We start from the raw sequence: 12,281 nt of genomic DNA on the forward strand, positions 1-12,281 counted from the left end.
TGACAAACAAAAGCAAATTAGAACTCATGAAACAGTGTTCCCCGCTTGAATGCCTATAGTCTAACAAGATTGAGTAGTACACTCCTTGTTCCAAGCCTCAGTTTTCCAGTTGCAAATAAAAACTAGTGTTTCAACCTTTAAGTGTTTGTTATATTGGAGCATAAATTTATGTCATTTGCAAGAAAGGATTTATAAGTCTGATAAACTATAATCTCAGTTCCTTAAACATACATTCACAAACTGTTAATTGTGGCTTTATTCTAAACTGAATTCTGGCTAACTGGGCATAAAATCATGGAAATTAGGCAGGGAGGGACCAATTTTGTGGCCTATCTACCAGAAACTAAATGTCCTTCTCTAAGCTTGTTTCTGGGTGGTTTCTTTTCAAAGCAACCTGCATTTGGCCATGTGCACCATCAGTAGGAAGTGAATAATTATATGACCACAAAGATATAGGTTCTTATTGCTGACCTAGATGCGTTCAAAACGAAACCTAGACCATCAGGTTAAAAAACACTGCCTTGGCACAAAAGTGTGTATGTGTTTGTTTTAAGGAAGTAGAAGCTCATTAATAAACTTCCCAGCTAGGTGTGAGCTACCAAGTATTACTCATTGCATTGTGAGTGACAGGACTGGCTATTCTGCTACTAGTTCCCATAAAAGCTGAAGCTAAAAGCACAATTCCCACCTACCAAGACAAAGCTAAACAAAAAGTAAAGATCATAGGATTATTTAGGGATGCACTATAACATTTGTCTGACAGTAGCATATAAAGAAATGAATCCAATTTGGACACAGACTTACTTCAGGATAAAATAAATGATTAGTTGTATTAGAATAAAAGAGATACTTTCTGCAAGTAATTTTCCTGTTGAAATGTTTTGCATTTATTCTTTTAAGAACTGTTTCCTGAGCATCTATTATCCCAGGTATTGGGGATTCAGTACTAAATAGGCCAGATATATTCTCTCATTAACTTATTGCCTAGCAGAGAAGACCAACATTTTTTAAAAGTTTATACATATAGTTAATTTCTATTATGATTATATGATACAAATGGAAAGTGCTATGAAAATGTGGAACAAAAGAGAATAATCTGTCTGAACAGTCAAAGAAGACTTCTGGGAGATGACATCTGAGCTAAAGTTTGAACAATGAATTGGAAAACAGCTGGCATGTGCAAAAGACTTGAAGACTGACGGAGTTAGCCTTTAAAAAAATGAAGAAAGTTCTATTTGGCCAGAGCAGAGTTTCAAATAGTGCCTCACAGGCCACGTTAAAGACCTGAGGCCTTTATTCTAGGAGAATAGGGAGCTGCTCAAGGAATTTAAGCTTGAGAGTGACAAGATCAGATATGCAATGCCTTTCAAGTGGTAGTTACAAGGAGTTGGGTCTCTGACCCTTTGCAATTATACCCATTCTAACTAAGAATGGGGCAACTTTTATATCCTGGCTTTAATGAGTAAAAAAAAAGAAAAAAAAAGCAAACAAAAGAGATGTGCTTTTCTTGATTGTAACTTTTAGATAAAAATTCCAGGCAGAAATGTGAGTGATTCCTATTTACATGCAATCAGAATGAAAGCTACTTAGGAAAGCGGGTTCTGGAGCCAGATTTACTGGTTTGACATCCAGGCTCTTCTCACTACCTTGGGCAAGTTACTTAATCTTGTGGAGCTTCAGTTTCCTCATCTATAAAACATGGATAAAACATGGATATTAATGCCATGTATCTCAGGAGAAATAAGTAATACCATTCAAAGCACTTGAACACTAAGACACATCCTTACAACTCAGTAAGAGAATGAATAATAGTAGAAGTAATAGCTCATATTCTTTTATAGAGGGGGTGGAAGTTGGATGATAAGTAGATTTCAGAGTTTCAAAATTTATTTTTATTTTTTTTTTTACTCCTGATAGTCACCATTACTTTATTGAAACTGATATGTTTTCAGTTTCATGTCATGGTAACGAAAGCTTATTTTCTGTGATAAAATGTTAATCCCATTTAATCACCCATTGTTTTAAGTCACAATTTAGGATATGAACTAGACAAATATACTACCAACATTATTTAAAAAATATTTTTAAACTCACTTTCAAAACCAAGGATGCATTACTGCTGAGCTTCTAAAGGCAGTGTGGTATGCTTAACATAAAGATGGCTTAACATTCATTGAAGAATTTTATGACTATGTACTTTCTTCTTTTAATATTACCATATCTGCTACATCGAGCTATTAAAACATATTGATTGCTATAGATTGAAAATCTCTTCAAACGTATTTTGATTCACTTGGAATAAACTGAAACTCTGAATATTTCCCCTAATACCAGAATTAAAAATTATTAAATATTAAAATTCTGTCCTGCTTTCTGCTTAGTTTGATACTTCTTTGACATAAATGATAATAATTCCTTCAGAGTTGAGATGCCTTCTGATTTTCATTTTGTTGATTTGTCATGATTATTATAGGAGTATGTACTAAAATAATATAATTTGAAAGTTTATTTTTCTTAATTGAGTTCTACACATTTTAATTTAGCTGCGTTTGGATCAAGTTTTAACTTTAATACCTTTCACACTTCCTGTCTTTTCAAATGTTGTGTCTAATGTTTGTTGACATTGTTGTCCACCTGATCAGGCAACTTTGTATTTATTTGTCTCACCTGCCATTGGGGCTTCTAGAGCTCTTTCTCCTAAGTTATGGAATCTTGGAGCTCAAAGGAATCTTGACACTTTGTGTCAGAACACAGGACGTCTAGTGAACTCTCTGCTTACAGTCTTGATAGTTTTGGGTGTGCTTAAACACTTTATTCTTATATTTTGTTCTTTGTATGAGTATATATTAAGTATTCACTTTTTATATAATTTTAGAAAACAAAATGAGTGAAATATTTTATACCTAATAAAATCTGGTTTTGAGAAAAATGTGATGCTAAATAAATTCTTCAGTTGGAAAGATGGTGTTTTAATTTGACGTTTGAATACCAATACCTTTTCTTCACCTGGAGTAGAACACTGTAAGTCAATCGTGTTTAATTCTAGCATAAAAGAAACCATCGTTCTCTGAGGTGGGGCAGGTGGCAGAAGACGAAAAAATGACAAGTATGTCTCCCTTAGGCAGTGCTTGTTGAAAAGTCACTATCCTGCTGATATTTGGGGATGGAAATGTAGTTCTCTCTGCTGAAGTATAATTGAATGAATGCTTTTAAAGCCAGGGCCATGAATTAAAGCTGTTTTCTTTACCCATGAGGGACTGTAGAATGTTCATAAAAGCACCTCCGTGAAGCCTCAGGTGAAAGGTGGTTATCAGCTGAGGAAACTGTATGTGCTGCCTAAAATGTTTTAGATTTCTAAGTTTGGTCAGGGACATCTGTATAGAGAGAGAACAGTTAGCTTAGAAAACTGTTTTGAGCGCGGTCTTATAGCATTGTTTTAACGTAGCTTCACAGATGAGGATGGCCATAAGTCACAGAATGTTAGAACTGGAGATCCCACTCATTGAATCCTCAAATTCAGTCTCCTCAATTTTACATAGACTTTGGATTATGGTAAACTAAGGTCCACAAGTTTTTCAGCTACCTTGCCCAGAGGTGCACAGCGCACTAGTGGCAGCGTTGGGACTTAGACTCTATGTAAAGAAGTCTGAGTTCAGAGTTCTTTTGCATTACTAGGATCCATACAGAAGTGTAAGGATTACTGAAGCGTGTTCAATCCCCTAGCCTCATCCAACAGTCACTCATGGATTATAAATACAATTTCTTCCAAGTGAAATTTGGGAATGCTGTTGTATCTCATAACAAAGGTCTGGTTGAATCGAGATAAATTATGATTATATATCCCAACAGTAATCTCTTCTACCCCTGATTTGGTCCCTACCCCATTTTTTTAATAACCTCTTACTATATATTGTTGACTATTGTTGCTGTAGTGTCATAAATTTACTATTATGGATAGTAATATCTGAAAAAGAGGACATTTTAAAAAATTCTCTTGGCCAGGTGCGGTGTCTCACACCTTTAATCCCAACACTTTGGGAGGCTGAGGCAGGTGGATCACCTGAGGTCAGGAGTTTGAGACCAGCCTGACCAACATGGAGAAACCACATCTCTACTAAAAATACAAAATCAGCCAGGCGTGGTGGCACCTGCCTGTAATCCCAGCTACTCAGGAGGCTGAGGGAGGAGAATCTCTTGAACCCGGGAGGCAGAGGTTGCGGTGACCCAAGATCGTGCCATTGCACTCCAGCCTGGGCAACAAGAGTGAAACTCCATCTCAAAGAAAAAAAAATTATCTTTTACAGATAAATTGGTGGAGAGAGATTTTCAAAAATACTAATTGTAGGTAAATCCCTATTTCTATTGCACTGGTCAAATAGCTTCATTGGAATCTCTTTTTGATGTTAAATACTTTTGGGGGAAAATAATTACATCATCAACTTTAAGTAAATATAAATCCAATTATTTAATATTGAGTTATAGCAATATATATTGACACAGTTTTGTTTCTTCATGATGAAAACAGTTTGAGATTCAGCACCTGGGTATCTTTATACCTACCATGCAAGCTGTATGTTTCAGAATGCCCTCAGGGTGTTCTGTGATTGCAGGGAATATGTCGAGTCCCTGTGACCAAGGTGTACTTCATCCTTTCTGTGATCAGGTCAGCTAGTTTGTGAGGAACCTGAATATATCACAACTACAAATAAATTTTCCAGGGTCCAAACACTGATTCTTCTATTTCAAAGTTGTTTTATAGAAAATGAAGCATCTGTTTGGAATCACAGGAAATTGCGTATTTTACTCTATAATGTTCACAGTAGATATCACAGAAGTTGTGTTCATTTTTGCCTTTATGTTTTATGGAAAGAATACTGCCTCTTTTTCAGACATGCTGAGATAGACATATAACATTTCCATTCACTCATTATTTGAGTGTCTGCAGGGTATGTTAAGGTTATTCCAAAATCAAGATGCCTCGTGTTTAGAAGGGAAGAACCTACTTCCTATTTCATTTCAAATATGCCAATAACTTTTGTTACCTAAGAAATACATGCATATGGGACATGGGGGCTCTATGGAGTTCTTCCAAGGGCTGTTTTTATGGCTGATCTGAAGGTGTTCATGTTCTGATCTCTGAGACTGACTCTTTGACTTGTCATTGTCAATAAGCATTGCATTAACATACCACCATAATACACATTTCTCTCCTCTGTTATGGAATTATTGGCAGTAAATAAGGCAACAGGTACTGCTCCCTTTACCCCACCAGATTTGCTGTGATAGAAAATAAGGGATAGATATTATTCACTTGACCTGGGACAGCTTCATGGGCATAAAAACTGCAATTGGTCACACAGGGCCCTATCTTAGAAAAGCACCATTTTTTGTTTAATGCTTTGCTATCATCATTTTGAAATTCTTAATCTATGAACAAGAGGTTCTGCATTTTCATCTTGCACTGAGCACTACAAATTGTTTTGCTGGACGCGTCTGGGTAACACTCGTTCTTCTTGACTATAATGGCCAGCCCTTGGCCTCCAATTGTACCCTGTTAACACACGCGATCTTTCTTTAAATCAAAGGAATAGGTAAATAAGAATATTTTCTTTAAACTAGATATTTTAAAAATTAACTTCTGAAGTATGAATTTATTGATTTTTAATAAACTAAGAAAAGTATGTAAATGGATTTCCAGTCATTCAGTTCTGACTTTGGTGGGTTTGTTGTTGTTTCTGTTCATTTTAAGCTAACATTCAAAGTTAGTAGTGTCAGTTTTATGCTTTCCAGGAAAAGACAACGGAGTATACTACTTGGCTTATATGTCTGTAAAGTATTACTTGAGAAGCGTTTCAATTGAAATGTGTTTTCCCACTTTTATTTTGTGTAGTAGGCTGATGTCTCATCAATCCTAAGAAATATACCTTTATGTTATATTAATTGAGGATTTAGCATTGGTAACGAATCTTGTTGTTCTTATGTACAAAATCTCACGTGGAACTGTATATAATTTAAAACTATGATGCTTAAAAGTAGACACATCAGTACCCACATTGCTATTAATGACTTTTGAAATATAGTTTCTGCTTCTCTGTTGCTTCTCAATTGTTCAGTCTTTCTATCATTCCAAAGGACTCTTTTGTGACTCCTCAGTAAATGGAATTTTCCCTTTCTTTTTCTTAATATCTGTAAAATCAGTTTACTTAAGAAATTATATAGCAATATACAGCCTAAACCCTTTCTCAAAATTGTCACTAGCTTTTCTTATTCATTATAACATTTTCATCTCATTAAAAATGATTTCCTCCTTTAAAATTTCCCAGAAAGTATGGCCTCTTTATTTTCTGCTGCTCAGTTTAAACACATCATCAAAAACAGATAATTATTAATGTCATAGGAGCATAACAGGAGATTTATAAACCAGAAATGTGTTTTCTGGGAACCAACTTTCAAGTTAGTCAGGTAAGTTTTATTAACTTCACTGGTGAAGCCCTAGGATAAAGCAGTGCCTAGATCAGGCTCGTTTACCCTTGGCCTTATATGGCACCAAACACTGTTTCAGGACAGTGGAAGAACAGCCTGGGAGGCCTTCAGCCTAAGCCGACCTTGCCCAGGCCCACTCACAAGGAGAAGTAGGAAGGAAGGCCAGTTAGTGCGCAAAGGAGCATGGCTTATTTTGAGGTCCTGTTAATTGCAGGCCAATAAAACAATGGCAGGATTTGAAGGAAGAAAGTATTGCAACAGAGTCACCGTATACTTCGAACTGCAAAGGGAGACTGAGGAAATGTTGCCTCAAGGCCAAAAACCCTGGCTCAAAACACAGTTCCTCAGGTGGCTCAGAGGCAGGCCAAGTTCACCAAGTCAAGGACATTTTCCTGCTACCCCCTTGGGGAGGGGGGCCTTCACCAAACCACCCTGGACATGGATCTCCTGCTGTTCAGAACCCACCCAATAAACAACAGAAGCAAACACTTTTTTTTGGCCCCTTACATGGAATTTTCTCTTTTTCTAAGTCCTTGTTGAATTGAAGAGTGTTTGCTCACTGGCTTTTAAAGTGTGGTCCCAAAACCTTTTTCTTCGTTTATATTGGGTTAAAAAAAAAAAATCAAGGGGCCCGTGTGTCTTTGTTCTCATCCAAGCCCACAATTAGTTAGCTGGGGTTCCTTCTGTGTAGCTAGAAGCAGGAGGGAAGGGGGTGGCCCAGCAGGCATTTTACTGCCTGCGAGAAAGTGCTGTGAGTTTCTTTGTCCTTTTTGTCAGGGACGGCTGCCTCCCTAATTGTACTGCTGTAGGGAGGCACGTGCCTTTGGGAGCATTATCTGATTCCTACAGGACGTTCAAGAGTGCTTTGTATACTGACCCTTAACTTGAACACAAAGAATATCTTTTCAATCCCCTTCCGAGGCTGTTGCCTCAGGCTTGGATACCTAAGAGCTTTAGTTCAGCCGGGATGTGGACCATTTATATGGGCTCAGGTTTTATTTTTTTGTCCCCTAGTTGTCTTACCTGCAGTTTGGCCACACCTGCCAGGAGAGAAAGCTGAAGATGGTGGATAAGCGGTGGATAGCAGCTATAGAAGTCAGAAGGGAGAGAAGGCGAGACAAACAGCTGCTCTTGTCAGCATGGGGATAAGTGTAAAGAGATTAATAGTTATTTGAAGAGCAAATGGGGACATGGCATTCGGCAGTGGAATGCGAATGCATGAATGTAATGGAATGAGCATGTGACTATTAACATTTAGACAAATGCTTCCTGGACTGAATGGAATGGCAGAACCCACTTCTCCTCCCCCTGTGGAAAAAAAAAAAAAAGTTCAATAAAATAATTAAAAATTTGAAATTTCAAAAAAGATAAGCCTAGCTCCTATTTCTTTGTAAGTTTGTTCTTCTCTATAGTTTTACTTAATCTGGGACTCTCAGTTACATTTCAACTGAAGAGCTAGGCCTATTTCCTTTATAAAATATGTACGAACAGGACTGCCTTAATCTTGCTTTTGATTTTTTTTTCTCATTCATTAGGTTGATGAAACAAGATTTCTATGTGTTGGAAGGTTTTACAAAGGAAAAACAACTGTACCATAAGCTGGTTGCCCCTTCTGTTCATTTTGGCTCAGGTTTAGAAATAACGATAGGCTGATTTGCCTACTCAGGCTGACAGTTTTGATGGCACGGACAGAGCCCTGAACTCAGAACCAGAAGATTCAGCTCCGAAAGCCCCAGTCATTGTGTTAGCGGATGCTAGGGCAAATGCTTTACCTCTCCAATAGTAATATAGTCAAGTTTGTTGTAGAGTAAATGAGGCAAAATTAATTTATTCTTTCATAAATATGTTCTTGAGTACTTTTACTCTGTGCTTGGGCCCATTCACATAGAAGACATAAAAACATTTGGCAGAAGGAAATACATGAGCTAATGTATTTTTGAATTATATTGAGCGTAGAATTTTCTTCATAAGTAGTTGGTATTTCTCTTACAAATGTTCTACTCTAGAAAAGAATAAATTTCTATTAAGAAAATGAAAGAACAAATAAAAAAAAATAGACCAGTTTGGATGATTTACTAGCATGTTACTTTTATTTTATTTTATTTTATTTTATTTATTATTATTATTATTATTATTATTATACTTTAGGCTCTATGGTACATGTGCGCAACGTGCAGGTAAGTTACATACGTATACATGTGCCATGCTGGTGCGCTGCACCCACCAACTCGTCATCTAGCATTAGGTATATCTCCCAATAGCATGTTACTTTTTAAAATACATCGTTGGGTGTCCCTAACCCCGCTACGCGTGATCCTCCAGTCTTTGTGAACCCAGTCCTTAGGGGGCTGGGTGGTACACTCTTGGTACTCTGGGACAGAATGTAGAATTGCAAGATTAAGAGAAAATTCGAAGGTCATTTGATTTTGCCCCCATGCAACAATTTAACACTTAAATCCCGTCTGGAACATACCTATCAAGTGGTCTTTCTCATTTTGTGTAACACGCCCCAACCCCCACCAACAACCTCAAAATGGAATAACAGGCAGTATTTATTTAAAGACTTCCTAAGCAGCTACTGAGCACTGGGAACGTTTTGCCTAGTTTGTGAATAAGCATATACTCTACTTTCAAATGCTCTGTAGGAAGTCAGTCTCCAGAGGTGGCACATAGAGCTGAGTGATCTGGAAAAGCCGTTACAAACACACACATGCTCAGACTTCTCTTGTTTTCTCTGTTTATCAAAAATCAACGGTTTTACTTTGAATGTGAAGTGCTTCCGACCTGAGGCCCATCTCTGTAGAATGCATTCACCCATGGATGCCTTTTTTTGGAGCGATGATCTGTGGCTTCAACGGCTAATATTGGGGTTTCTGGGTGTCCTTGCAGCCACAGTACACGAACCTGGGGCTCCTGAACAGCATGGACCAGCAGATTCAGAACGGCTCCTCGTCCACCAGTCCCTATAACACAGACCACGCGCAGAACAGCGTCACGGCGCCCTCGCCCTACGCGCAGCCCAGCTCCACCTTCGATGCCCTCTCGCCGTCACCCGCCATCCCCTCCAACACCGACTACCCAGGCCCGCACAGTTTCGACGTGTCCTTCCAGCAGTCGAGCACCGCCAAGTCGGCCACCTGGACGGTAAGAGCAGCGGGCACGCACATACCTGACCCCCAAGTCCAAGGATGGGCTTCACCACGTCCCAGGGATTTCTCCCCCTTCCCAGTTTAGCGATTCCATGTTCATGGTGGAAAATTTGTCTTTGAATATTTAATACTGAACCAGAGAGAGAGAGAAAGTGCCAGTTAGTGGAAAAAGTCCCAATTTAGGAACCAAACGTCTGCGTTCTAGCCAGCTCCTGGCAACTTCAGTCAGTGTGTTCCTGCCTGCTACACTGTTGTATGTGGAAGTTTATGGCAAAGTAAAGAGCCCTGTGCCAACAAGAAGTATCATAATCATGGGATATGTGTTTACAGTCTCCAGAACGTGAAAGTGTTTACCAGTCTCATTCTTGTAAAGAAGTGTCACATTAAGGTGTGATTTTAAAAACTGAATAAATAATAAATATAATGTTATAAAAATTAAGAAAATAAAATCCCATTTATGAAGGAAGGATTAATATGTTTATACATGTAGGTATCAATAAATTATAATTTATCAGTAAATTGTATAATGTCTTATAAATTACTGTTTATAATTTATCAGAGAATTATAATTTATTGATATGTATATATTTATTTAATTTGGAAACATTCTTTTCACAAAGGAAGCCTTTAAATATACATATCAGGGCCCTGAATTAGTCCAAAGAAATTGTTAAAGAAAAATCTTTCTGCGTATAAGTTTTCTAAGGAAGCATGGAATTTTCTTTTCATAAATTAGGAAGATACAAGAATTCGTCCAAAGAAATTGTTTTAAAAAATCTTTCTGTATATAACTTTTCTAAGGAAGCATGGAATTTTCTTTTTCGTAACTAGATACAAGAATATTTTATTTCGAAGTGTATTTTGAAATGTATTATAACACGAATAAAGCTCAAGTATAAAAGAGGACACCTACAAAGTTAGTTTTAACTGGTTGATCAAAGAATGTTCAAGACCAAAGTGGTATGTTTGTCAAACAACTTAATGTTTACATGGATTATAGAAATGCTTCCAAATATCATCATCTTAATAAAAAGTAGCTTTAGAATTGTTTTGACAGTTTTTTCCCTCTTTGACAGATGGATTTCTTTGGAAAGCATTTCTATTATATATAGTATCTAGTTCATTCCAGCCTTTAGTTGCTATAGTTTATAAAATGATCGGCATGCATAAGACCTATTACACTCTAACATCATTTCACATCCATTTCCTCTTTTTCACCTGATTTCTTTGTGAAGTACCCAGGACAAGTTTTATAACTTCCACTGTACTAGGGAGGAAAGCTGAAGAAGTTGGAGGTTAAGTTAAGAGGCATGCCTAAAGTTACAGCAACTTGTGTGTAGCTGGGCCTGTTTTTCATTTCTGCTTCCCTCTCACTGGATTGTATCCTTTCTTTCAACCATTTTATATCAGGATCTCCCAAAATTGTCTAAAAATTAATGTTATTTTAGTTCTTTCCTCTTGTGGTTTGAGAAGTAATTCTCCTGTGACTCATATTTCAACTGTAGAGCATGAACATCAACTTCAAACTTGATTTCTCCTCCACGTGTTACTTATTAATGGTGTCATAATCCTTAGTTTCCTTGACTTTTATAATTCTGGAGGCGATGGATCCTGCGGGTGAGTAAACTTAGAGTTTATAGGCTTCAAATAGTTGGTTGATTGATCTAAGTAGTATCTTGCTAAAGAGCCACTAGAATAACCATTTTATAAATGGAGCACTGATATCTCTTAGGTCACCAGCTGGACATTTACAGTCACCAGTCTTCAAAGCTAACGGTTACTAATTTAGTTTACTCCGCCAGGGCTCCATTATATTAGGAGTCGGCATGTCTGACGAGATGATGGGCATATTAGGGCTGCTAAATGAATAATCGCTTTTTTTCCCTGTAAAATGTTTAGAAAACCATGGGGATGAATCTTGATGTAAGTACAACATCAAATTAGTTATCCTTCCCCGTCCCTTCCTCACTACCTCCTCATATAGAAATCTTAAAGTCAGCCGGGCATGGTGGCTCACACCTATAATCCCAGCACTTTGGGAGGCTAAGGCAGGCAGATCACGAGGTCAGGAGTTCAAGACCACCCTGGCCAACATAGTGAAACCCTGTCTGTACTAAAAATACAAAAATTAGCCAGACTTGGTGGTGGGTGCCTGTAGTCTCAGCTACTGGGGAGACTGAGAAAAGAGAATCACTTGAACCTGGGAGGCAGAGGTTGTGGTGAGCTGAGATCGCACCACTGCACGTGATCTGCCTGCGCAACAGAACAAGAGTCCCTCTCCAAAAAAAAAAAAAAAAAAAAAAATTAAAGTTATTTTCTGGTTTAGCACAATCCTAAACCATCTCTCAAAGCCCCTCTTTCAGAGAAGTCAATTATCTCACTCAAAAAAGTTGGAGATCTCTACCAAAATGTTAGGTTTAAAAGAAAAGAAAGTATTCTGGTACACTGGTAAAATTTCCTTACATGTGACAGCAGTAATATCAGTGCCCTGAAAAAAGGGATACACTGTGGTGATGAGAAAAGGGCACTGACTGAGAGACAGAAAACCTGGATTATGGTCTTGATCATTTATGCAAACTTAGCCAAGTCACTTAATCTTTCTAAAATTCAGTCTGTGCCTCAGATGAGAAAGAGGATGAGGATGGTGAA

At 37.6% G+C, this 12,281-nt stretch overlaps 1 protein-coding gene across 14 annotated transcripts in view; it reads left to right on the top strand.

Annotated features, from left to right (window-relative positions):
• TP63 (tumor protein p63) overlaps positions 1-12,281 on the top strand; it is a 265,811-nt gene that overhangs the window by 168,333 nt on the left and 85,197 nt on the right. For all 14 annotated transcript variants that reach the window (XM_054482683.1, XM_063662552.1, XM_054482684.1 and 11 more), the window contains one exon: positions 9,373-9,627. In XM_054482683.1, coding sequence (XP_054338658.1) covers positions 9,373-9,627 — 255 coding nt within the window. The remainder of the gene's footprint in view (positions 1-9,372; positions 9,628-12,281) is intronic.

This window comes from Pongo pygmaeus, chromosome 2, assembly GCF_028885625.2.
Source record: "Pongo pygmaeus isolate AG05252 chromosome 2, NHGRI_mPonPyg2-v2.0_pri, whole genome shotgun sequence".
In the NCBI taxonomy this organism is placed as follows: domain Eukaryota; kingdom Metazoa; phylum Chordata; class Mammalia; order Primates; family Hominidae; genus Pongo; species Pongo pygmaeus.